Source organism: Oncorhynchus clarkii, chromosome 7 (genome assembly GCF_045791955.1).
Source record: "Oncorhynchus clarkii lewisi isolate Uvic-CL-2024 chromosome 7, UVic_Ocla_1.0, whole genome shotgun sequence".
NCBI lineage: Eukaryota > Metazoa > Chordata > Actinopteri > Salmoniformes > Salmonidae > Oncorhynchus > Oncorhynchus clarkii.
The window spans coordinates 85,159,715-85,187,529 of NC_092153.1; the positions used below are offsets into that span (position 1 = coordinate 85,159,715).

The 27,815-nt window shown below is 45.2% G+C and overlaps 1 protein-coding gene across 3 annotated transcripts in view; it reads left to right on the forward strand.

Moving 5' to 3' along the window:
• LOC139413937 (DENN/MADD domain containing 6Aa) overlaps window positions 1–27,537 on the forward strand; it is a 40,408-nt gene extending 12,871 nt beyond the window's left edge. Inside the window, exons 5-19 of one of the 3 annotated variants that reach the window (XM_071161823.1) lie at window positions 133–213; window positions 425–530; window positions 1,102–1,181; window positions 1,372–1,431; window positions 2,084–2,139; window positions 2,468–2,590; window positions 5,427–5,522; window positions 7,559–7,719; window positions 8,448–8,512; window positions 10,743–10,832; window positions 16,707–16,870; window positions 18,375–18,477; window positions 21,443–21,517; window positions 23,046–25,751; window positions 25,886–27,537. In XM_071161823.1, coding sequence (XP_071017924.1) covers window positions 133–213; window positions 425–530; window positions 1,102–1,181; window positions 1,372–1,431; window positions 2,084–2,139; window positions 2,468–2,590; window positions 5,427–5,522; window positions 7,559–7,719; window positions 8,448–8,512; window positions 10,743–10,832; window positions 16,707–16,870; window positions 18,375–18,477; window positions 21,443–21,517; window positions 23,046–23,177 — 1,392 coding nt within the window. In that variant the 3' untranslated portion in view covers window positions 23,178–25,751; window positions 25,886–27,537. Of the gene's footprint in view, window positions 1–132; window positions 214–424; window positions 531–1,101; window positions 1,182–1,371; window positions 1,432–2,083; window positions 2,140–2,467; window positions 2,591–5,426; window positions 5,523–7,558; window positions 7,720–8,447; window positions 8,513–10,742; window positions 10,833–16,706; window positions 16,871–18,374; window positions 18,478–21,442; window positions 21,518–23,045 lie in introns of all 3 variants that reach the window. The other 2 variants (XM_071161821.1, XM_071161822.1) reach the window with 2 other exon arrangements.
• The last annotated feature ends 278 nt before the right edge of the window (window positions 27,538–27,815 follow it).

A 27,815-nucleotide genomic window follows, 5' to 3' on the forward strand; every position in this document is an offset into this window, starting at 1 on the left:
CAACTGTTCACTTCCAACCATGTCGTGTTTAGGCTTACGTCAATGACTAATGAAATATTGTGTGTGTGTGTTTTATTGTACGTGTGTGTGTGCCCATACTAAATGTGAGTTTGTGTGTGTGTGTGTGTGTAGAGGGACCAAGGCCATTACTATGGTTACGTCTACTTCAGACAAGTCCGGGACAAGTCACTCAAGAGGGGTTACTTTCAGAAGGTGAGTTAGCTGGTGTTGAACTGTGTTATCAGACTACGTTTTAGCACAGTTTTTCTAAAACTTCCTGACCTTATTGCAAAATGATTTTGAAGTGTGTGTGTGTGTGTGTGTGTGTGTGTGTGTGTGTGTGTGTGTGTGTGTGTGTGTGTGTGTGTGTGTGTGTGTGTGTGTGTGTGTGTGTGTGTGTGTGTGTGTGTGTGTGTGTTTCCAGTCCCTGGTCCTTATCAGCAAGCTTCCCTACGTCACGTTCTTCCACTCCCTGCTGAAGCTCGTTGCTCCAGAGTACTTTGAGAAGCAGGAGCCATGTCTGGAGGCTGGTGGGTCTCCTCATTTCACCCTGTTCCAATGGGGGAAACATCAGCTGAAACCGGGAGGGGCCACAGACTAGCCCCTCCCTTTAGTAGAGAGGCTGGTCTGTGGCCCCTCCCTTTAGTAGAGAGGCTAGTCTGTGGCCCCTCCCTTTAGTAGAGAGGCTAGTCTGTGGCCCCTCCCTTTAGTAGAGAGGCTAGTCTGTGGCCCCTCCCTTTAGTAGAGAGGCTAGTCTGTGGCCGCTCCCTTTAGTAGAGAGGCTAGTCTGTGGCCGCTCCCTTTAGTAGAGAGGCTAGTCTGTGGCCCCTCCCTTTAGTAGAGAGGCTAGTCTGTGGCCCCTCCCTTTAGTAGAGCGGCTAGTCTGTGGCCCCTCCCTTTAGTAGAGCGGCTAGTCTGTGGCCCCTCCCTTTAGTAGAGAGGCTAGTCTGTGGCCACTTTTTTATAAAGTGTTGTCTGATCTGTTTGTTTCCTGTTATTTTTCTGCTGTTCAGTTGTTGTGTGTTTTTAGTCTGGTTTTTATTGGCCCGGTGAACCCTGTAGTCTGTCTGTCTTCACGTGGCTTGTTTCTGTGTGCGACAGCCTGCAACGACATCGACCGCTGGCCCACTCCTCACCCAGGGAAAATATTGGTCCTCCCTATAATGGGTACAGTTATGAAGGTACGTCTAACCCAGGGAAAATATTAACCATCTCTATAATGGGTACAGTACAGCTAAATATTTATGTAGGCCTCTTCTACGATTACCTATCAATCAAATATTTATAAAATATATTTTTTAAATTTACACCAACAGTTGTCACAAAGTACTTGAGCAACTTAATCGATAATATTTCTTTCTGTTTTTCTAGGTTCGGATCCCAACATGTTACGACAAGCCTGGAACCTCTCAGCTGGTACAGTCCACACAGGTGAGGATGAGAATCACCGTGCTACGAACAACACTACAAAATGGCACCCTGTTCCCTATCGCCGTGCTACGAACAACACTACAAAATGGCACCCTGTTCCCTATCACCGTGCTACGAACAACACTACAAAATGGCACCCTGTTCCCTATCACCGTGCTACGAACAACACTACAAAATGGCACCCTGTTCCCTATCGCCGTGCTACGAACAACACTACAAAATGGCACCCTGTTCCCTATCACCGTGCTACGAACAACACTACAAAATGGCACCCTGTTCCCTATCACCGTGCTACGAACAACACTACAAAATGGCACCCTGTTCCCTATCACCGTGCTACGAACAACACTACAAAATGGCACCCTGTTCCCTATCGCCATGCTACGAACAACACTACAAAATGGCACCCTGTTCCCTATCACCGTCCTACGAACAACACTACAAAATGGCACCCTGTTCCCTATCATCGTGCTACGAACAACACTACAAAATGGCACCCTGTTCCCTATAGTGAACTGTGTTTTGACCGGTGTACCATATATAGTGAATAGGATGCCATTTCAGACTCCTACCATGTCACTCTGATACACTGCTGGTAGTCTGTCCAAAACCCTGTAACCCTAATTATACCCCATGACTGTTTTTGTTACAGAATGACAACCTGGTGTCCATAGTCCTCCCCACGGTCCACGAGGTAGACTTGTTCACGTGAGTACATGTTAGTAGTGGTGTTCAATCACAAATGGCACACTATTCCCTATATCGTGCACTACTTATGACCAGGGTCTGCAAAAGTAGTGCGCTATATAGGGAATAGGGTGCTGGATGTGTTGTTGTTTTACTACCTTCCCAGCTCTCTGATGCCACCCATTGGTAGGGAGTGGGAGTGCAGGTTGACTCCAGCCAGGAGGACACTTAGCTGCTTTATGTTGTTGGCACACGCAGACTGGTTGCCATGGTAACATGGGGTTTCTGTAGAGTGTCCACCCAGGAGGAAGTGGAGAGCAGATACAGTTCCATCTCTTCCCCTCTGCAGGTGTTTCCACCCAGTCTTCTTCCACATTCAGATGTTATGGGAGCTGGTGTTGCTAGGAGAGGCTCTGGTTGTCATGGCACCATCACCGGCAGAATCTTCCGATACTGTTCTGGCATTGGTCAGGTGAGACAAGGAGGGTGTGGCTAGAAAGATAAACATAACCATTTTTTTTAAATAAAAAAGTACACAGGTGTAAAATACAGTGTCGTGAAAAAGTATGTCCCCCTTTACAATTGTCTCTTTTTTGCATATTTATTTACACTAAATGTTTTTATATCTTCAATCAAAACCTAATATTAGATAAAGGGTACCTGAGTGAACAAATAACTCCAAACCTAATATTAGATAAAGGGTACCTGAGTGAACAAATAACTCCAAACCTAATATTAGATAAAGGGTACCTGAGTGAACAAATAACTCCAAACCTAATATTAGATAAAGGGTACCTGAGTGAACAAATAACTCCAAACCTAATATTAGATAAAGGGTACCTGAGTGAACAAATAACTCCAAACCTAATATTAGATAAAGGGTACCTGAGTGAACAAATAACTCCAAACCTGGACAATTATTTAATGAATTTAATAAACAAAGTAATGCAACACAATAAGTATTTTCCCCCTTATACACAATAACTGGTTGTGCCACCTTTAGCTGCAATGCCTCCAACCAAACACTTCCTGTAGTTGATGATCAGTCCACCTTTAGCTGCAATGCCTCCAACCAAACACTTCCTGTAGTTGATGATCAGTCCACCTTTAGCTGCAATGCCTCCAACCAAACACTTCCTGTAGTTGATGATCAGTCCACCTTTAGCTGCAATGACTCCAACCAAACACTTCCTGTAGTTGATGATCAGTCCACCTTTAGCTGCAATGACTCCAACCAAACACTTCCTGTAGTTGATGATCAGTCCACCTTTAGCTGCAATGACTCCAACCAAACACTTCCTGTAGTTGATGATCAGTCCACCTTTAGCTGCAATGACTCCAACCAAACACTTCCTGTAGTTGATGATCAGTCCACCTTTAGCTGCAATGACTCCAACCAAACACTTCCTGTAGTTGATGATCAGTCTCTCACACCGCTGTGGAGGAAGTTTGGACCACTCTTCCAGAACTGCTGTAACTCAGCGACCTCAGCAACCGATCAGGTCCTGCAACAAAATCTCAAATCGGGTTTAGGTCTGGACTTTGACGAGGCCATTCCAAGACATTAAATGAGTTTCTTTTCAGCCATTCTGATGGAGACTTGATTTTGTGTTTTGGATCATTGTCTCGCTGCGTGACCCAGCTGGGCTTCAGCTCACAGACGGACGGCCTGTCATTCTCCTGTAGAGTTCTCTGATACAGAACCGAATTCACGGTTCCTTCAAGCAATGCAAGTCGTCCAGGTCCCGAGGCAGAAAAGCATCCTCAAACCATCACACTACCGCCACCACCACCATGCTTCACCGTTGGTATGAGGTTCTTACCGTGGAATGCAGTGTTTGGTTTTCTCCAGACATAATGGGACCCGTCTCGTCCAAAAAGTTCCACTTTTGACTCCTCTGTCCATAAAACATTCTTCCAGGAGTCTTGACGATCATCCCGGTATTTTTTGCAAATTTCAGTTGACTTTTTGTGAATGAAAAAGGGATAATTCTGAATGCGAATGTCAAGCCATCCGTCTGTGAGCTGAAACTGAAGCCCACAGACACGGATCTAGAACACACAAGTCTCCATCAGAATGAATGGCTGAAAAGCAACTCATTTAATGTCTTGGAATGGCCTCGTCAAAGTCCAGACCTAAACCCGATTTGAGATGTTGTGAGAGGCATTGTGTGTTGCATAACTTTGTTCATTAAATAAATGTTCATGTTATTTGTTCACTCAGATATCTAATATAAGGTTTTGTTTGAAGATGTTAAAAAATATATATGGAAAAATAGAGAATAACAAAAAGGGGAAATTACTTTTTCACAGCAGTCTGCTCCAGTAGCTACCAGCAGTCTGCATCAGTAGCAGTCTGCACCACTAGCTACCAGCAGTCTGCTCCAGTAGCTACCAGCAGTCTGCACCACTAGCTACCAGCAGTCTGCTCCAGTAGCTGTCTGCACCAGTAGCTACCAGCAGTCTGCTCCAGTAGCAGTCTGCACCAGTAGCTGTCTGCACCACTAGCTACCAGCAGTCTGCACCAGTAGCTACCAGCAGTCTACACCACTAGCTACCAGCAGTCTGCTCCAGTAGCAGTCTGCACCAGTAGCTGTCTGCACCAGTAGCTACCAGCAGTCTGCTCCAGTAGCAGTCTGCACCAGTAGCTGTCTGCACCACTAGCTACCAGCAGGCTGCACCAGTAGCAGGCTGCACCAGTAGCAGGCTGCACCAGTAGCAGGCTGCACCAGTAGCTGTCTGCACCAGTAGCTACCAGCAGTCTGCACCAGTAGCTACCAGCAGTCTGCACCAGTAGCAGTCTGCACCAGTAGCTACCAGCAGTCTGCACCACTAGCTACCAGCAGTCTGCACCAGTAGCAGGCTGCACCAGTAGCAGGCTGCACCAGTAACAGGCTGCACCAGTAACAGGCTGCACCAGTAGCTACCAGCAGTCTGCACCACTAGCTACCAGCAGTCTGCACCAGTAGCAGGCTGCACCAGTAGCAGGCTGCACCAGTAGCAGGCTGCACCAGTAGCAGGCTGCACCAGTAGCTAGCTACCAGCAGTCTGCACCAGTAGCTACCAGCAGTCTGCACCAGTAGCTACCAGCAGTCTGCACCAGTAGCTACAAGCAGTCTGCACCAGTAGCTGTCTGCACCAGTAGCTTACCTGCAGTCTGCACCAGTAGCTGTCTGCACCAGTAGCTACCAGCAGTCTGCACCAGTAGCTGTCTGCACGCAGGATAATAGACACAACACAACCCCTTAAGATGATCTGTGTGTCTGGAGTTCAATCACTAATTACTGTGTGTGTGTGTGTGTGTGCAGCTGCATCTCTCCACTCCGCTACTGCAGTGACTTCAGACCGTACTTCACCATCCACGACAGCGAGTTTAAAGAGTACACCACCAGAACACAGGCCCCGTGAGTAACACTATAGTAGGACACCACCAGAACACAGGCCTCCTGAGTAACACTATAGTATAGTAGGACACCACCAGAACACAGGCCCTGTGAGTAACACTATAGTAGGACACCACCAGAACACAGGCCTCCTGAGTAACACTATAGTATAGTAGGACACCACCAGAACACAGGCCTCCTGAGCAACATTATAGTATAGTAGGACACCACCAGAACACAGGCCTCCTGAGTAACACTATAGTATAGTAGGACACCACCAGAACACAGGCCTCCTGAGCAACATTATAGTATAGTAGGACACCACCAGAACACAGGCCCTGTGAGTAACACTATAGTATAGTAGGACACCACCAGAACACAGGCCTCCTGAGTAACACTATAGTATAGTAGGACACCACCAGAACACAGGCCCCGTGAATAATGGGCACAACTGAAAACACCTTATACTCTGAGTGGTATACTACAAAGCAGAAACAACTGGATTTGCTTATTCATTAAAAAAAGCTACACTTAGATATGTTTGTTTGTTGAATCAATTAGAGCATACCCATTTCAAGCTTATCTTCAAAAAAATATATATAAACTCAGCAAAAAAAGAAACGTCCAATGTCAACTGCGTTTATTTTCAGCAAACTTAACGTGTGTAAATATTAGTATGAACATAAGATTCAACAACTGAGACATAAACTGAACAAGTTCCACAGACATGTGACTAACATAAATGGAATAATGTGTCCCTGAACAAAGGGGGTCAATCAAAAGTAACAGTCAGTATCTGGTGTGGCCACCAGCTGCATTAAGTACTGCAGTGCATCTCCTCCTCATGGACTGCACCAGATTTGCCTGTTCTTGCATTGAGATGTTACCCCACTCTTCCACCAAGGCACCTGCAAGTTCCTGGACATTTCTGGCAGGAATGGCCCTAGGCCTCACCATCCGATCCAACAGGTCCCAGACGTGCTCAATGGGATTGAGATCCGGGCTCTTCGCTGGCCATGGCAGAACACTGACATTCCTGTCTTGCAGGAAATCACGCACAGAACGAGCAGTATGGCTGGTGGCATTGTCATGCTGGAGTGTCATGTCAGGATGAGACTGCAGGAAGGGTACCACATGAGGGAGGAGAATGTCTTCCCTGTCACGCACAGTGTTGAAACTGCCTGCAATGACAACAAGCTCAGTTCGATGATGCTGTGACACACCGCCCCAGACCATGACGGACCCTCCACCTCCAAATCGATCCCACTCCAGAGTACAGGCCTCAGTGTAATTCTCATCCCTTCAACGATAAACGCAAATCCGACCATCACCCTTGGTGAGACAAAACCGCAACTCGTCAGTGAAGAGCACTTTTTGCCAGTCCTGTCTGGTCCAGCGACGGTGGGTTTGTGCCCATAGGCAGTGATGTCTGGTGAGGACCTGCCTTACAACAGGCCTACAAGCCCTCAGTCAAGCCTCTCTCAGCTTATTGCGGACAGTCTGAGCACTGATGGAGGGATTGTGCGTTCCTGGTGTAACTCGTGCAGTTGTTGTTGCCATCCTGTACCTGTCCTGCGGGTGTGATGTTCGGATGTTCGGAAGCTGTTAGTGTCTTAACGACCATTCCACAGGTGCATGTTCATTAATTGTTTGTGGTTCATTGACCAAGCATGGGGAAACAGTGTTTAAACCCTTTACAATGAAGATCTGTGAAGTTATTTGGATTTTTACAAATTCTGAGAGCTGGTGTCCTTTAAAAAACTTTTTTTTTTTTTTTTTTTTGCTGAGTTAATATATTTCCAAGTATTTAGGTAAGTTGGCTAGCTAACTCCTTGATCCTGCATTGTAGTATACAGCTCTGGAATACCAATCTCTTCTTACTTCACATTTGATTTGTCTAGCTATGTTGTATGGACATGCTAGCTATGAGTTTTTAGGGAGCAAATGGAACACAGAAGCCAGTCAGACATGCTTTTGTTGACAAGTAGAGCTGCTATGATTTATTAACACGTGTCTGTCTTTGTGCCTGTGTGTCTGTCTTTGTGCCTGTCTCTCAGGCCATCTGTGATTCTTGGCGTGACCAACCCGTTCTTTGCGAAGACCCTCCAACACTGGCCTCACATCATCCGTATTGGAGACATGAAGCAGGCTGGAGAGACTGTCAAGCAGATGAAGGTCAAGAAGCTGAAGAACCTGAAGACACTGGACTCTAAACCAGGTGATTGAGCGGAGGCTTTACTCTCACATGACTAGGGTCGCAAAATTCCCTGTTTACAAAAATAAATAATGTAATCCTGGTTGAAGAATTCCAGGATGGATGATTCCAAAAATGCTCACTAGTGTTTTCATATCCACATTGTGTCTTCACTGTGTCACTAGTGTTTTCATATCCACATTGCCCCTTCACTGTGTCACTAGTGTTTTCATATCCACATTGCGTCTTCACTGTGTCACTAGTGTTTTCATATCCACATTGTGTCTTCACTGTGTCACTAGTGTTTTCATATCCACATTGTGTCTTCACTGTGTCACTAGTGTTTTCATATCCACATTGTGTCTTCACTGTGTCACTAGTGTTTTCATATCCACATTGTGTCTTCACTGTGTCACTAGTGTTTTCATATCCACATTGCGTCTTCACTGTGTCACTAGTGTTTTCATATCCACATTGTGTCTTCACTGTGTCACTAGTGTTTTCATATCCACATTGCGTCTTCACTGTGTCACTAGTGTTTTCATATCCACATTGCGTCTTCACTGTGTCACTAGTGTTTTCATATCCACATTGCGTCTTCACTGTGTCACTAGTGTTTTCATATCCACATTGCGTCTTCACTGTGTCACTAGTGTTTTCATATCCACATTGTGTCTTCACTGTATCACTAGTGTTTTCATATCCACATTGTGTCTTCTCTGTGTGAAACTACTTTGTGTGTTCCATTGCAGGTGTCTACAGCGCGTACAAGCCCTTCCTCAACAAAGATGAGGATATCATTAAACAACTTCAGAAGGTAAGCGGGGGAACTAGGGAACTACAGAAAGTAATGGAGGGGGGAACTAGGGAACTACAGAAAGTAATGGAGGGGGGAACTAGGGAACTACAGAAAGTAATGGGGGGAACTAGGGAACTACAGAAAGTAATGGGGGGAACTACAGAACTACAGAAAGTAATGGGGGGAACTACAGAAAGTAATGGGGGGAACTACAGAAAGTAATGGGGGGAACTACAGAAAGTAATGGGGGGTAACTACAGAAGGTAATGGGGGGGTAACTACAGAAGGTAATGGGGGGGTAACTACAGAAGGTAATGGGGGGAACTACAGAAGGTAATGGGGGGGAACTACAGAAGGTAATGGGGGGGACTAGGGAACTAGAGAAAGTAATGGGGGGGAACTACAGAAGGTAATGGGGGGGGGGGGGAACTAGGGAACTACAGAAAGTAATGGGGGGGGGGGAACTAGGGAACTACAGAAAGTAATGGGGGGGGGGGGGAACTAGGGAACTACAGAAAGTAATGGGGGGAACTAGGGAACTACAGAAAGTAATGGGGGGGAAACTAGGGAACTACAGAAAGTAATGGGGGGGGGGAAACTAGGGAACTACAGAAAGTAATGGGGGGGTGGAACTAGGGAACTACAGAAAGTAATGGGGGGTGGAACTAGGGAACTACAGAAGGTAATGGGGGAACTAGGGAACTGCAGAAGGTAAGCGGGGGAACTAGGGAACTGCAGAAGGTAATGGGGGGGAACTACAGAAGGTAATGGGGGGGAACTACAGAAGGTAATGGGGGGGAAACTACAGAAGGTAATGGGGGGTAACTACAGAAGGTAATGGGGGGTAACTACAGAAGGTAATGGGGGGGTAACTACAGAAGGTAATGGGGGGGTAACTACAGAAGGTAATGGGGGGGTAACTACAGAAGGTAATGGGGGGGTAACTACAGAAGGTAATGGGGGGGTAACTACAGAAGGTAATGGGGGGGTAACTACAGAAGGTAATGGGGGGGTAACTACAGAAGGTAATGGGGGGAACTACAGAAGGTAATGGGGGGGAACTACAGAAGGTAATGGGGGGGACTAGGGAACTACAGAAGGTAATGGGGGGGAACTACAGAAGGTAATGTAGGGAACTACAGAAGGTAATGGGGGGGAACTACAGAAGGTAATGGGGGGGAACTACAGAAGGTAAGGGGGGGAACTAGGGAACTACAGAAGGTAATGGGGGGGACTAGGGAACTAGAGAAAGTAATGGGGGGAACTACAGAAGGTAATGGGGGGGAACTAGGGAACTACAGAAGGTAATGGGGGGGAACTAGGGAACTACAGAAGGTAATGGGGGGAACTACAGAAGGTAATGGGGGGAACTACAGAAGGTAATGGGGGGGAACTACAGAAGGTAATGGGGGGGAACTAGGGAACTACAGAAGGTAATGGGGGGGAACTAGGGAACTACAGAAGGTAATGGGGGGGAACTAGGGAACTACAGAAGGTAATGGGGGGGAACTAGGGAACTACAGAAGGTAATGGGGGGAACTAGGGAACTACAGAAGGTAATGGGGGGAACTAGGGAACTACAGAAGGTAATAGGGGGGAACTAGGGAACTACAGAAAGTAATGGAGGGGGGAACTAGGGAACTACAGAAGGTAATGGGGGGGAACTAGGGAACTACAGAAGGTAATAGGGGGGAACTAGGGAACTGCAGAAAGTAATGGAGGGGGGAACTAGGGAACTACAGAAGGTAAGCGGGGGAACTAGGGAACTGCAGAAGGTAAGCGGGGGAACTAGGGAACTGCAGAAGGTAATGGGGGGGGGGGGACTAGGAAACTACAGAAGGTAATGGGGGGAACTAGGGAACTACAGAAAGTAATGGGGGGGAACTACAGAACTACAGAAAGTAATGGGGGGGAACTAGGGAACTGCAGAAAGTAATGGGGGGAACTAGGGAACTGCAGAAGGTAATGGGGGAACTAGGGAACTACAGAAGGCAAGCGGGAAACTAGGGAACTGCAGAAGGTAATGGGGGAACTGCAGAAGGTAATGGAGGGGGGGAACTAGTGAACTATAGAAAGTAATCTGGGGGAACTGCAGAAGGTAATGGGGGAACTAGGGAACTGCAGAAGGTAATAGGGGAACTAGGGAACTGCAGAAGGTAATGGGGGGTGTGTATTGGCAATAGCTAGCCATATGGGACTGACTATGCCTGCTGTGTAAACTGATGTTCATATTGTGTCCTCCCCTCAGGGTGTGCAACAGAAACGTCCCTCGGCGGCACAGAATGCCATCCTACGACGGTACTTCCTGGAGCTGACGCAGAGCTTCATCATTCCACTGGTGAGAACCTTAGAACCTGGGAACCTTGGAACCTGGGAACCTTAGAACCTGGGAACCTTGGAACCTGGGAACCTTAGAACCTGGGAACCTTAGAACCTGGGAACCTTAGAACCTGGAAACCTTAACCTGGGAACCTTAGAATTTTAATAACATTACAATACATTCAGATTTCACCACACACTGTGTGTCCGCAGGCCCCTATTCCACCACTACCACATATCTACAACACAAAATCCATGTGTGTGTGCCTATGTTTGTGTTGTTTAACAGTCCCCGCTGTTCCATAAGGTGTATTTAAAAAATGTAATCTGATTCTATTGCTTACATCCGTTACCTGATGTGGAGTAGAGTTCCATGTAGTCATGGCTCTATGTAGTACTGTGGAATAGAGTTCCATGTAGTCATGGCTCTATGTAGTACTGTGCGCCTCCCACAGTCTGTTCTATACTTGGGGAGTCGGAAGAGACCTCTGGTGGCATGTCTTGTGGAGTATGTATGGATGTCTGAGCTGTGTGTTAGTAGTTTAAACAGACCTCTGGTGGCATGTCTTGTGGGGTATGCATGGTTGTCTGAGCTGTGTGTTAGTAGTTTAAACAGACAGCTCGGTTCATTCCACATGTCCAATACCTCTCATAAATGCAAGTAGTGATGAAGTCAATCTCTCCTCCACTTTGAGCCAGGAGAGAGTGACATGCATATTATTCATGTTAGCTCTCTTTGTACATCCAAGGGCTAGCCGTGCTGCCCTGTTCTGAGCCTTGGTCCCTTTTTGTGGTACCTGACAACACGACTGAACAGTAGTCCAGGTGTGATAAAACTAGGACCTGTAGGACCTGCCTTGTTGATAGTGTTGTTTAGAAGGCAGAGCAGCGCTTTATTATGGTCAGACTTCTCCCCATCTCAGCTACTGTTGTATCAATATGTTTTGACCATGACAGTTTATAATCCAGGGTTACTTTAGTCACCTTGCTCAATTTCCACATTATTTATTACCAGATTTAATTAAGGTTTAGTGAATGGTTTGTCCCAAATACAATGCTTTTACTTTTATAAATATTTAGGACTAACTTATTCCTTGTGTTGCAGTAATTTCAGTCGCTGTAGTAGCTGAGGTGTATAGTGTTGAGTCATCAGCATACATAGACACACTGGCTTTACTCAAAGCCAGTGGCATGTCGTTACTCAAAGCCAGTGGCATGTCGTTAGTAAAGATTTTAAAAAGTAAGGGGCCTAGACAGCTGCCCTGGGGAATTCCTGTTTCTACCTGGATTTTGTTGGAGAGGCATCCATTAAAGAACACCCCCTGTGTTCTGTTAGACAGGTAACTCTTTATCCACAATATAGCAGGGGGTGTAAAGCCACAACACATACGTTTTTCCAGCAACAGAATATGATCGATAATGTCAAAAGCCGCACCGAAGTCTAACAAGACAATTTTTTCATCAATTTCTCTCAGCCAAATCAAATGTTATTTGTCACATGCGCTGAATACAACACGTGTAGACCTTACAGTTAAATGCCCTTAACCAACAATGCAGTTTTAAGAAAATAAATAAAGTACGAGATAAGAACAACAAATAATTAAAGAGCAGCAGTAAATGACACGGTGCTCTATGCAGGGGGTACCGGTGTCGAGGTAATTTAGGTAATATGTACATGTAGGTAGAGTTATTAAAGTGACTATGCATAGATAATAACAGAGTAGCAGCAGTGAAGAAGGGGGGGCAATGCAAATACTCTGGGTAGCCATTTGATTAGCTGTTCAGGAGTCTCATCAGTAATTTGTGTAAGTGCTGTGTTTATTGAATGTCCTTCCCTATCAGTGTGCTGAAAGTCTGTCAATTTGTTTACTGTAAAATAGCATTGTATCTGGTCAAACACCATTTTTTTCCCCCTAAAAGTTTACTAAAGGTTGGTAATGGGCTGATTGGTCGGCTATTTGATTGGTCGGCTATTTGTAAAGGGGACATTACTATTCTTAGGTAGCGGAATGTCTTTACCTTCCCTCCAGGCCTGAGGGCACATACTTTTCAGTAGGCTGAAATTGAAGATGACAGATGGGAGTGGCACTATTATCCTCAGTCATTTTCCATCCAAGTTGTCAGACCCCGGGGGCTTGTCATTGTTGATAGACGAGAATACTTTTTTCACTTCTTCCACACTCACTTTACGCAATTAAAAATTAGAATGCTTGTCTTTCATAATCTGGTCAGATATACTTGGACATGTAGTGTAAGCATTTGTTGTTTGCTAATCTTGCCAATGAAAAAATAATTAAAGTAGTTGGCAATATCGGTGGGTTTTGTGATGAATGAACCATCTGATTCAATGAATGAGGGAGCTGAGTTTGTCTTTTTTAGTCCAACATTTAATTTATCTTTGTTTCTTCTTAGTTAGTTAGTTTCTTTTTTTATTTAGTATTTGCAGTACGTTTGCCAATAGGTTGGGTTGCCAGACTCCAGTACAGCATCTGTTTGCTCCTCATTCAAAGTCAATATTCTTTACATCATCAACATAGGAATCACTACAAAACGTATTGTATGACCTCTCATACACTATATTAGGCCCAGCCTGTCCTCTTATACACTATATTAGGCCCAGCCTGTCCTCTTATACACTATATTAGGCCCAGCCTTTGGAACTGTGGTTTTCCTAGATATGGCTACTGTATTGTGATCACTACATCCTATGGATCTGGATACTGCTTTACAGCACATTTCTGCAGCATTAGTAAAGATGTGAACAATGCATGTTGATGATATCATTCCTGTGCTGTTTGTAACTACCCTGGTAGGTTGACTGATAACCTGAACCAGGATGCAGGCACTGGTTACAGATTCAAGCTTTTCCTTGAGTGGGCAGCTTGATGAAAGCCAGTCAATATTTAAATCACCCAGAAAATATACTTCTCTGATATCACATACATTTATCAAGCATTTCACACATATTATCCAGATATTGACTGTTATCACTTGGTGATCTATAGCAGCTTCCCACCAGAATGGGCTTTAGGTGAGGCAGATGAACCTGGAGCCATATTACTTCAACATTATTTAACATGAGATCCTCTCTAAGCTTTACAGTAATGTAGTTCTGAATATAGACCACAGCACCACCCCCATTGGAATTTCTGTATTTTCGGTAGATGTTACAACCTTGTATTGCTACCACTGTATCAATGTGCGTGGGCACCGGTTCGTCGGGCTATTTGAGGTAATATGTACATGAATGTATAGCTAAAGTGACTATGCATAGATGATCAACAGAGAGTAGCAGCAGTGTAAAAGAGGGAGTGGTGGAACACAATGCAAACAATCCGGGTAGTCATTTGATTACCTGTTCGGGATTCTTATGGCTTGGGGGTAAAAGCTGTTGAGAAGCGTTATGGTCCTAGACGTGGCGCTCTGGTACCGCTTGCCATGCGGTAGCAGAGAACAGTATGACTGGGGTCTTTGACCATTTTTAGGGCCTTCCTCTGACACCGCCTGGTAAAGAGGTCCTGGATGGCAGGAAGCTTGGCCCCAGTGATGTACTGGGCCGTACGCACTACCCTCTGTAGTGCCTTGCGGTCGGAGGCAGAGCAGTTGCCATACTAGGCAGTGATGCAACCAGTCAAGATGCTCTCTGTTGCAGCTGTAGAAACCTTTGAGGATCTGAGGACCCATGCCAAATATTTTCAGTCTCCTGATGGGGAATAGGTTTTGTCGTGCCCTCTTCACGACTGTCTTGGTGTGTTTGGACCGTTCTAGTTTGTTGGTGATGTAGACACCAAGGAACTTGAAGCTCTCAACCTGCTCCACTACAGCCCCGTCGATGAGAATGGGGGTGCGTGTTCGGTCCTCCATTTCCTGTAGTCCACAATCAACTCCTTCTGTCTTGATCACGTTGAGGGAGAGTTTGTTATTCTGGCATCCACCCAGCCAGGTCTCTGACCTCCTCCCTATAGACTGTCTCATTGTTGTCAGTGATCAGGCCTACCACTGTTGTCATCAGCAAACTTAATGATGGTGTTGGAAACGTGCATGGCCAGGCAGTACAGGAGGGGCCAGGGAGTACTTGAGTGCCACGGGTCTGTAGTCATTTAGGCAGGTTACCTTAGTGCTCTTGGTCACAGGGACTATGGTGGTCTGCTTGAAGCGTGTTAGTATTATAGACCCAATCAGGGACATTTTGAAAATGTCAGGGAAGACACCTGCCAGTTGGTCAGAACATGCCCGGAGCACACGTCCTGGTAATCCGTCTGGCCCAGCGGCCTTGTGAATGTTGACCTGTTTAAAGGTCTTACTCATGTCGGCTACGGAGAGCGAGATCAGTCGTCCGGAACAGCTGACGCTCTCATTGCTTGCCTCGAAGCGAGCATAGAAGTGATTTAGCTCGTCTGGTAGGCTTGTGTCACTGGGCAGCTCTCGGCTGTGCTTCCCTTTTGTTGTCTGTAATAGTTTGCAAGCCCTGCCACATCCGACAATCATCGGAGCCGGTGCAGTACAATTGTTTGATGGTTCGTCGGAGGGCATAGCAGGATTTCTTCTAAGCTTCCGGGTGAGTTCCAGAGATGTTAGCTGTTACTAGCAAACTTGATTTCATGAACCTCGTCTCTTAAGCTACATATGTTAACGCTGGTTTATTTTGAGCACTTTTCTTCTGGGATACTTACTTGATTTGCTTTACTGGGAGGCTTAGCAGAAGTAGACATGCTCATGTTATTGATGTTATTGCAGGGTGAGCTGCACACAGTGGACTTCCTCCTAGGGCACACCGCCTCAGTGCTAACAGTATAACTCTGGTTCATAGGCTCATGATTATGGCATAAACTGAGCTGGGCTTGGGTCATTGTCTTAACGCAGCCTTGTAATGCTGTGAAATGACTTGGGTGGATCCCGTCCTCCTTATAAAACGTGTTTTTGTTTCCTAAAGGTGTTGACATTGTCATCAAAAGTTACACCAATTGAGCTGCAGTAATCACATAGACAGTTGTGTAGAGAAAGAATCCTGCTAAAGTGTTCAATGCCACGATTCAGAGAGGGCACTGGGCCAGATAGGATGGGTATTTTACTAGTGTCAATCAGCTCTTTAAAAGAGCTGCCCTTCATAATGTTTTTCAAACCCACATGTCCTGGCGTAGTACATTCAGGAGCAGCTTAGTAATGTAATTTACTCCAGCTTCATGATAGGACATTGTTTTTGCTGTCACATTGTTGTCACATTTCTTGATCACAGTTAAGACATCTTGTTATATATATTCAATTTGTAACTCCACTCACTACTTGTAGTTGTATAGTCTGTTAGTAACTCCACTCACTACTTGTAGTTGTATAGTCTGTTAGTAACTCCACTCACTACTTGTAGTTGTATAGTCTGTTAGTAACTCCACTCACTACTTGTATAGTCTGTTAGTAACTCCACTCACTACTAGTAGTTGTATAGTCTGTTAGTAACTCCACTCACTACTTGTTTGTGTTGTTGGGCTTAATGTTCCAGTCAGTAGCTAGCTAACACACTGGCTGCTAGAGCCGTCATGACGAGTCTTGAGGGAAGCCCTACATTATGATGTGTTTCTAACTAGTGGGAACGCAGGCTGTGTTGTAAAGTCATCTTTGGACCTGTACTTTTCTTGAATGTAGTTTTGTTATTGACGAAAACAAGCAGACAACCAAAAAAATAGCGCTTTGAAAAATGTGAAGTTTTTGCTGTCAGTCAATGGGATAACCTCGATTAACCACAGGTTGTTTTCCCCACAGGCGGGCGGGCCGCGATGTTCTATCTAAAACCGAATATAGATCACTGTGCTGAGAACTTAAACAGTTGTTGTGTGGAAGGGCGATATGAAAACTACACTAACACACAGGTCTTCCATTCCGTTTCTCCATCTCACAGGAGCGCTATGTGGCCAGTCTGATGCCTTTACAGAAGAACATCTCTCCTTGGAAGAGTCCTCCACAGCTGAGACCCTTCCTCCAGGAGGACTTTATGAAGACTCTGGAGAAGGCTGGTCCTCAGCTCACCTCACCACTCAAAGGAGACTGGATGGGACTCTACAGGTACTGACATCCACATAGCCTGGTTCCGCGTGTATTTCACCTTTATTTAACCAGGCAGTCCTACTGAGAGGTCTGTGTTACGGACAAAAACACACACATAAACGGACGCAGCCATAGGAAACAACTTCAGCCACAGGAAACGGACGCAGCCACAGGAAACGGACGCAGCCACAGGAAACGGACGCAGCCACAGGAAACGGACGCAGCCACAGGAAACGGACGCATCAGTAATAAGCTCCTCAATCAGTTTTCTGAATTTCCCTAGAGGCATCCAATTTTAAATAGATTTTTGAGATTATTCCTTAGAAATAAGGTGCAAAAAAATAAAAGCTGATTCACCTTAACTATGTGGAGACCGAAGGAGTTTCCGGTGTTGGCTATCCCTGAGACCGGGGCAACTTGACAAGGGAGTTTCTGGTGTTGGCTATCCCTGAGACCGGGGCAACTTGACAAGGGAGTTTCCGGTGTTGGCTATCCCTGAGACCGGGGCAACTTGACAAGGGAGTTTCTGGTGTTGGCTATCCCTGAGACCGGGGCAACTTGACAAGGGAGTTTCCGGTGTTGGCTATCCCTGAGACCGGGGCAACTTGACAAGAGTTTCTGGTGTTGGCTATCCTTGAGACCGGGGCAACTTGACGACAAAGGAGTTTCCAGTGTTGGCTATCCCTGAGACCGGGGCAACTTGATGACAAGGGAATTTCTGGTGTTGGCTATCCCTGAGACCGGGGCAACTTGACAAGGGAGTTTCCGGTGTTGGCTATCCCTGAGACCGGGGCAACTTGACAAGGGAGTTTCCGGTGTTGGCTATCCCTGAGATCGGGGCAACTTGATGACAAAGGAGTTTCTGGTGTTGGCTATCCCTGAGACCGGGGCAACTTGACAAGGGAGTTTCTGGTGTTGGCTATCCCTGAGACCGGGGCAACTTGACGAACAGGGAGTTTCCGGTGTTTGCTATCCCTGAGACCGGGGCGACTTGTACAGGACATCTAACAGTTATTAATGACATTAGGTACAGGGGGAGTTTTGCTAAAATCACTTTCCTTATAAACAAAACGAGAGAGTAGTGCATTGATCTTTGACACTAAAGAGAGGGCCAGCCTACTTTCTGGTGTAGGTTCGGTACACATCACTGCATCCTATCACCCGTAATGAAGCGTAGTGTGAAAAACTGTGTCCAATGACTTCAATACAGTGGCAGCTGCATTCATGTAGACTGCATTGCCACAGTCCAAAGCTGAGATGACTGGATGATTTGTTTTTTGCTAAGAGAAGCCCAATATTTTGTGTGTGTGTGTTCTTAATCTTAACTCAACATGCTTTTTTTTTTAGAGAGCTTTATTTATTTTCGGTCTGTTTACCAGGAAACACAAGTCTGTTATGATGTAATATAATGAGTCTGTGTATTTCCTGTTTTGCAGACTTTGTGATTGTGACATGGTCTATGCATCCTAAAAGCTTGTTGGTGTGTTTTTGTTTCATCTTGGTGTGTCTATTTCCTATCCAGACAGTTCCTGAGGTGTCCTAACTTTGACGGCTGGTTCAGGAATCGCAGGAGAGAGATGATGAAAAAACTAGAGGCCCTTCACCTAGAGGCTGTCTGTGAGGAGGTGAGTAATGATGAAACTAGAGGCCCTTCACCTAGAGGCTGTCTGTGAGGAGGTGAGTAATGATGAAACTAGAGCTCCTGCCAAGGCAGCAGCTACTCTTCCTGGGGTTTATTATGGATCCCCATTAGTTCCTGCCAAGGCAGCAGCTGCTCTTTCTAGGGTTTATTATGGATCCCCATTAGTTCCTGCCAAGGCAGCAGCTGCTCTTCCTGGGGTTTATTATGGATCCCTATTAGTCCCTGCCAAGGCAGTAGCTACTCTTCCTGGGGTTTATTATGGATCCCCATTAGTTCCTGCCAAGGCAGCAGCTACTCTTCCTGGGGTTTATTATGGATCCTCATTAGTTCCTGCCTAGGCAGCAGCTACTCTTCCTGGGGTTTATTATGGATCCCCATTAGTTCCTGCCAAGGCAGCAGCTACTCTTCCTGGGGTTTATTATGGATCCCCATTAGTTCCTAGCAAGGCAGCAGCTACTCTTCCTGGGGTTTATTATGGATCCTCATTAGTTCCTGCCAAGGCAGCAGCTACTCTTCCTGGGGTTTATTATGGATCCCCATTAGTTCCTGCCAAGGCAGCAGCTACTCTTCCTGGGGTTTATTATGGATCCCCATTAGTTCCTGCCAAGGCAGCAGCTACTCTTCCTGGGGTTTATTATGGATCCCCATTAGTTCCTAGCAAGGCAGCAGCTACTCTTCCTGGGGTTTATTATGGATCCTCATTAGTTCCTGCCAAGGCAGCAGCTACTCTTCCTGGGGTTTATTATGGATCCCCATTAGTTCCTAGCAAGGCAGCAGCTACTCTTCCTGGGGTTTATTATGGATCCTCATTAGTTCCTGCCAAGGCAGCAGCTACTCTTCCTGGGGTTTATTATGGATCCCCATTAGTTCCTGCCAAGGCAGCAGCTACTCTTCCTGGGGTTTATTATGGATCCCCATTAGTTCCTAGCAAGGCAGCAGCTACTCTTCCTGGGGTTTATTATGGATCCTCATTAGTTCCTGCCAAGGCAGCAGCTACTCTTCCTGGGGTTTATTATGGATCCCCATTAGTTCCTGCCAAGGCAGCAGCTACTCTTCCTGGGGTTTATTATGGATCCCCATTAGTTCCTGCCAAGGCAGCAGCTACTCTTCCTGGGGTTTATTATGGATCCCCATTAGTTCCTAGCAAGGCAGCAGCTACTCTTCCTGGGGTTTATTATGGATCCTCATTAGTTCCTGCCAAGGCAGCAGCTACTCTTCCTGGGGTTTATTATGGATCCCCATTAGTTCCTAGCAAGGCAGCAGCTACTCTTCCTGGGGTTTATTATGGATCCTCATTAGTTCCTGCCAAGGCAGCAGCTACTCTTCCTGGGGTTTATTATGGATCCCCATTAGTTCCTGCCAAGGCAGCAGCTACTCTTCCTGGGGTTTATTATGGATCCTCATTAGTTCCTGCCAAGGCAGCAGCTACTTTTCCTGGGGTTTATTATGGATCCCCATTAGTTCCTGCCAAGGCAGCAGCTACTTTTCCTGGGGTTTATTATGGATCCCCATTAGTTCCTGCCAAGGCAGTAGCTACTCTTCCTGGGGTCCCGCTAAATTAAGGCAGTTACACATTTACAAAAACATTTACAATACGTTCACAACAGATTTCACAACATATATTGTGTGTGCCTTCAGGCCTCTACTACCACACATCTACAACACAATCCATGTGTATCGTGGGTGTGTGTGTGTGCCCTCAGGCCTCTACTACCACACATCTACAACACAATCCATGTGTATCGTGAGTGTGTCTGTGCCTGTGTTTGTGTTGCTTCACAGTCCCTGCTTTTCTATAGGTTGTATTTATCTGTTTTTTTAATCTAATTTTACTGCTAATATGAGTTACCTGATGTGGAATAGAGTTCCATGTAGTCATGGCTCAATGTAGTACTGTGTGCCTACCCTGAAACTAACTGCAACTCTTTGTTGCTGTCATTTCAGTCGCTGTCGTAGCTGACGTGTAAAGTGTTGAGTCATCAGCATACATGGACACACTGGCTTTACTCAAAGCATGTCGTTAGTAAAGATTTAAACAAGTAAGGGGCCTAGACAGCTTCCCTGGGGATTTCCAGATTCAACCTGGATTATGTTGGAGAGGCTTCCATTCTAGAACACCCTCTGTGTTCTGTTAGACAGGTAACTCTTTATCCACAATATAGCAGGGGGTGTAAAGCCATTACACATTTTTCCTGCAACAGACTATGAACGATAATGTCAAAAGCCACACTGAAATCTAACAAGACAGCCCCCACTATCATTTTATCATAAATTTCTCTCAGCCAATCATCAGTCATTTGTGTAAGTGCTGTGCTTGTTGAATTTTCTTCTATGTAGGTAGTTATTAAAGTGACTATGCATCGATAATAACAGACTAGCAGCAGCGAAGTAGAGGGGGTGGGGGGGGTGCAATGCAAATAGTCTGGGTAGCCATTTGATTAGCTGTTTAGGAGTCTCATCAGTGATTTGTGTAAGTGCTTGTTGAATTTTCTTCCCTTTAAGTGTGCTGAAAGTCTGTCAATTTCTTTACTGTAAAATAGCATTGCTTCTGGTCAAACATTATTTTTTTTCCCCAAAGGTTTACTAAGGGTTGGTAACAGGCTGATTGGTTGGCTATTTGAGCCAGTAAAGGGGGCTTTACTATTCTTAGGTAGTGGAAAGACTTTACCTTCCCTCCAGGCCTGAGGGGACACTCTGGTAGGATGAAATTGACAATATGGCAAATAGGAGATGTAATATTGTCCACTATTATCCTCAGTCATTTTCCATCCAAGTTGTCAGACTCCGCTGGTTTGTCATTGTTGATGGACGACAATAATTTTTTCTTTTTTATTCAGTTTAGTCACATGATTTCTCAATTTTGCAGGACGTTTGCCAATCCGTTGTTCAGCCAGACCACATCATGCTTGAATATTGTATTCACCTCTCTATTTCTATTCTTCATGTAGGATCTGCAGGTGCGTGTCCAGCAACACACTGAGGTGGAGACTGTGGACCTCGTTCTCAAACTCAAAGACAAACTGGTCAGTATGAGGTTGTTTCATTGTAACAGATTGACGTGGCGTTCTCCAGAATGACGCGGCGTTCTGCTCATTAGTGATAGAACACATAACAGTAGGGTTCCTGTACACTACATGGCCAAAAGTATGTGGATAACTTCTCGTCAAACATCTCATTCTGTAGTCATGGGTATTAATATGGAGTTTGTCCCCCCTTTGCTTCTGCAACAGCCTCCACTCTTCTGGGAAGGCTTTCCACTAGATGTTGGAACATTGCTGCTATAACAGCCTCACCTCTTCTGGGAAGGCTTTCCACTAGATGTTGGAACATTGCTGCTATAACACTCTCCACTCTTCTGGGAAGGCTTTCCACTAGATGTTGGAACATTGCTGCAGGGACCTGCTTCCATTCAGCAACAAGAGCATTAGTGAAGTCGGACACTGATGTTGGGCGATTAGGCCTGGCTCACAGTCGGCGTTCCAATTCATCCCAAAGGTGCTCGATGGGGTTGAGGTTAGGGCTCTGTGCATGCCAGTCAAGTTCTTCCACAACGATCTCGACAACCCATTTCTGTATGGACCTCGGTTTGTGCACGGGGGCATTGTCATGCTGAAACAGGAAAGTGCCTTCCCCAAATTGTTGCCACAAAGTTGAAAGTACAGAATAGTCTAGAATGTCATTGTATGCTGTAGCGCTAACATTTCGCTTCACTGGAACTAAGGGGCCCGAAACCATGAAAAACAGACCCAGACCATTATTCCACCTCCACCAAACTTTACATTTGTCACTATGCATTGGGGCAGGTAGCGTTCTGGCATCCGCCAAACCCAGATTTGTCCGTCAGACGGGATGGGAAACGTGATTCATCACTCCAGAGAACTTTCCACTGCGCCAGAGTCCAATGGCGGCTAGCTTTACACCGCTCCAGCCGACGCTTGGCATTGCGCAAGGTGATCTGAGGCTTGTGAGGCTTGTGAGCGGCTGCTCGGCCATGGAAACCCATTTCATGAAGGTCCCGACGAGCAGCTCTTGTGCTGCTGTTGCTTCCAGAGGCAGTTTGGAACTCGGTAGTGAGTGTTGCACCAGAGGACAGACTTCAGCACTCGGCGGCCCAGTTCTGTGAGCTTGTGTGGCCTGCCACTTCGTTGCTGAGCCGTTGTTGCTCCTAGACGTTTCCACTTCACAATAACAGCACTTACAGTTAGTTGACCGGGGCAGCTCTAGCAGGGCAGAAATTTAACGAACTGACTTGATGAAAAGGTAGCATCCTATGTGGGGGCCACATTGAAAGTCACTGAGCTCTTCAGTAAGGCCATTCTATTGCCAATGTTTGTCTATGGAGATTACATGGCTGTGTACTCGATTTTATACACCTGTCAGCTGAAATAGCCGAATCCACTAATTTGAAGGGGTGTTCACATACTTTTCGGCCACTTGTATGTTCAGTGTATGCTAAATGAACTTGATTTATGTTAGTTAACACAAAATATTGTAAATAACTTGAAAGTGCTTTGTTGAGTGTTGCTGACCTGTTCTTCCTGTATGTTCTAGACTCAGGCAGAGAGAGAGCAGCTTCCTCTGAGGCCGGGGACGTTGACTAAACTACAAGCCCACATCGACTCTGTCATCCTGTCTTTGCCTGATGATCTACAGGGAATCCTGCACAAGCCCTCCACACCCTGACCTCTGACCCTGACTTCTGACCTCTAACCCCTGACCACTAATCATTGACCTATAACCCCTGGGGGAGGAGGAAGGGAGGCCCAAGGAAGGACTGCTCCAGTCTCATCATTGAAACTGTGGATTTTTAAGACTTTTTTTTTTTTTTTTTAAGTGCACTTCACCCTTTATCTGTGTGTGACTGAGCCACCTCCAACCTCTCTCCACCTTCATGTGCAATGCTGGCATTGCCCCCCAAAAAAATCCACTGATGATTATTGATTATGCAACCAGTCAGAAAGCCAATTAGTGGTTTATTCCTCAGAGATATAACGTCTGTGCTGTAGTGAATCATGTGTCTGTGACACATGTCCATAAAGGTTGGCAGATTTTCTAAAACAGTTTAATCTGTGTCCGGAAAACCAAACCTTTAGTCTAGACTTTTTTAAAAACAGCCTTGTTTGGATTTCTATGCTGCGCTGATAACTTAACACTGCAGTTACAATAAACTATAGACAGATTGTGATATACAGTTTAAATGTCAACAATACTTGTACGTTATGAAAGGTTGCTGTGCTGTTGTATAAATGTTGAAGACATGGCGACATGAAGAGCTGTATTGTATAGCATCACTATACACTTATTGGACAAATCATTAGGAACACCTTCCTGATGTTGAGTTGCACCCCCTTTTGCCCTCAGAACAGCCTTAATTCGTCAGGTCATGGACTCTACAAGGTGTAGAAAACGTTCTGCAGGGATGCTGGCCCATGTTGACTCCAATGCTTCCCACAGTTGTCAAGTTGGCTGAATGTCCTTTGGGTGGTGGACCATTCTTGATACACGTGTGGAAAAACCCAGCAGCGTTGCAGTTCTTGACACAAACCAAAGGCACTTAAATCTGTCTTGTCCATTCACCTTCTGAATGACACACATACACAATCCATGTCTCAAGGCTTAAAAATCCTTCTTTAACCAGGTCTCCTCCCCTTCATCTACACTGATTGGAGTGGATTTAACCTGTCTCCTCCCCTTCATCTACACTGATTGGAGTGGATTTAACCATGTCTCCTCCCCTTCATCTACACTGATTGGAGTGGATTTAACCATGTGTCCTCCCCTTCATCTACACTGATTGGAGTGGATTTAACCTGTCTCCTCCCCTTCATCTACACTGATTGGAGTGGATTTAACCATGTCTCCTCCCCTTCATCTACACTGATTGGAGTGGATTTAACCATGTCTCCTCCCCTTCATCTACACTGATTGGAGTGGATTTAACCATGTCTCCTCCCCTTCATCTACACTGATTGGAGTGGATTTAACCATGTCTCCTCCCCTTCATCTACACTGATTGGAGTGGATTTAACCAGGTCTCCTTCCCTTCATCTACACGGATTTTGAAGTGGATTTAACAAGTGACATCAATAAGGGATCATATCTTTCACCTGGTCAGTCTGTCATGGAAATGTTTTGTCCACTCAGTGTATAGTGGTTGAGGAGGAGACATCGGGGTGGTCTTCATGAGGCACAAAACAGATCGAAACAAGAAGGAACCTAAAGCTAGTGCAATAACAAATGGTTTGCGTTTCAAAACGTTTTGTTACGTTGTGCCTTAATGAATAGCACCCTTGTTGGAGGTTGATCTGTGTGTGTGGGAATAGAATAGCAGAGTGTTGTTGCTATTTTAGACCAATAGGATCGAACTTGTATATAATTTGTACTCATTATTAGAAGAACGTAAGGAAAAAGACCTTCACTAAACCCTCGTCCTTATATTGCAGTACTACTTCTGCTCTAAATGTGTGTTCTGCATAGGGAATAGGGTGCCATTTGGGATGCATTCTACATGTTTAAAATGGGCAACCGGGTAACTGACGAAAACTAACTGGCTGACACATTGCCTTGTCATATTGATTTGGACCTGATTTTTGTGAGGTTTTACCATATTATTCATCTGTGTAGGCCCACCACAACCCCCTGTACCACATTATTCATCTGTGTAGGCCCACCACAACCCCTTGTACCACATTATTCATCTGTGTAGGCCCACCACAACCCCCTGTACCACATTATTCATCTGTGTAGGCCCACCACAACCCCCTGTACCACATTATTCATCTGTGTAGGCCCACCACAACCCCCTGTACCACATTATTCATCTGTGTAGGCCCACCACAACCCCCTGTACCACATTATTCATCTGTGTAGGCCCACCACATTATTCATCTGTGTAGGCCCACTACAACCCCTTGTGCCACATTATTCATCTGTGTAGGCCCACCACATTATTCATCTGTGTAGGCCCACCACATTATTCATCTGTGTAGGCCCACCACAACCCCTTGTACCACATTTTTCATCTGTGTAGGCCCACCACAACCCCTTCTACCACATTATTAATCTGTGTAGGCCCACCATATTATTCATCTGTGTAGGCCCACCACATTATTCATCTGTGTAGGCCCACCACAACCCCTTGTACCACATTATTCATCTGTGTAGGCCCACCACATTATTCATCTGTGTAGGCCCACCACAACCCCTTGTACCACATTATTCATCTGTGTAGGCCCACCACATTATTCATCTGTGTAGGCCCACCACATTATTCATCTGTGTAGGCCCACCACAACCCCTTGTACCACATTATTCATCTGTGTAGGCCCACCATATTATTAATCTGTGTAGGCCCACCACAACCCCTTGTACCACATTATTCATCTGTGTAGGCCCACCACAACCCCTTGTACCACATTATTCATCTGTGTAGGCCCACCACAACCCCCTGTACCACATTATTCATCTGTGTAGGCCCACCATATTATTCATCTGTGTAGGCCCACCACATGATTCATCTGTGTAGGCCCACCACATTATTCATCTGTGTAGGCCCACCACAACCCCCTGTACCACATTATTCATCTGTGTAGGCCTTCACAACCCATATGAACAGTCCTTGTACACCAGGGCTTTCTAGCGGCTAGCTAAACCAGAGTTAGTTTCCTACCGGTCCACTGCCACTGTCTCTGTCCTCAGTGTCATTGATTTGGTTCACACCAACTGGATTGTCCGAAACACATTTTGCTGATCATAATGGATGTTGATAGCCTGGGTACAGGTCTGTTTAGCTATCATTCCACTCCTTGTCTTTGGCATATGACACGGAGGAGTGGAATGTTGGCTAAACAGACTGGTCCCCAGGCTAGGATGTTGAAACGGTTTAGCCTTCCAGACCCTAACTGTTTGTATTCATGCTGTTTTTATGCTTTGAGTAGAAGTTTTGTTTGGAGTGCATTACGTGTATGGTGTGCTCAACCATCATATGTTAAGTGTAGAGATCATTCTTCCTCTGAACTGTTAAACATATCTACATGTATGCTGAACAACATTACTGCAGAGGAGGTTTTTCCTAACACAGATTTTGCTGTCAGACTTTGGACTACCTATGAGGTTTTTACGTCTTACATTTTGAAAACCGATATTTGATTTGTTGAGTATTTTGATGTTACAGAATACATTATTTTTCTTGATCAGCTTTTATCATAGGGTGTGCCTTAAGGGATGATGGTTAGGGAAAACAGAACCAAAGATGGACTGTTTTTAGGTTAAATATCGAACTGTGACTGTGTAGTAGGCTAATAATAACTTCTGATATCTACAGTAGTGGCTCACTCACTCAGTAACCTGTCATATTCTGATCTGCTTCAAACACCATGGAACACCATCATTCTGTTGGAACCCATCAGAATTCCATTGGAACTGTTGGAACCCATCAGAATTCCGTTGGAACCCATCAGAATTCCGTTGGAACTGTTGGAACCCATCAGAATTCCGTTGGAACTGTCTGTCCTCTGAGGGAATATTTCAGTTAAATTAATATTGGTTGGTACACACCTGTGATGGGTTTCCATATTTTGAAAATACTTATTTTAACAAGATAATTTTGTATAAAGGGCTATTCTCATATTCCATTAATCTAAAAAGTGAAGTTTTGTACATATGTTGAAATACCCAGCCATCACCATTGATGATGATATTCATTATATTACAACCATTATTTGACTAAATATAGATATTACTGACATGGAATACTATACATTTGTAATATCTTCCAATGGGCTGGTTAGATGTTAAAGAACTAGAATAAGGATGATAACATAATATACTGCATCATATTGCTTTGGGGAACTCAGTATTTTTACATTTGCAATGTTTGATCGTTTTTTTGTATTGAAGCCTTGATACAATAACTACTGAGGAACCACTATTGATGCCTTTTTAAAGAAGTACTGAGGAACCACTAATGCTAACAGACAATGGCTTTCAGTGAGCGCAAGTATTTTAATGTGAATAAACGGGCCTCTAGGATCTCACTAATAAATGGTTCTGAATTCTTTTTTTTATCCCAGTTTGTTTTGTTAATAGGGAGCATTGTGAAATACAGTATAAACACACACACACTTATCTTCACAGCATTTAGAGTACCAGTGTAGGAAATAGAATCTGATTCATCCACGAGGCTGCGATCTCTCTCTATAAGAGCGTTTTATAACATCGTCTTTCACGACTCCCAACAGCGCTGAAAGTGAGGTGGAGGAAATGGGTCGAGAGATATCGCTGCAGTCACTAGCGCCTTGTACCAGTGGGTGGCGCCTGACA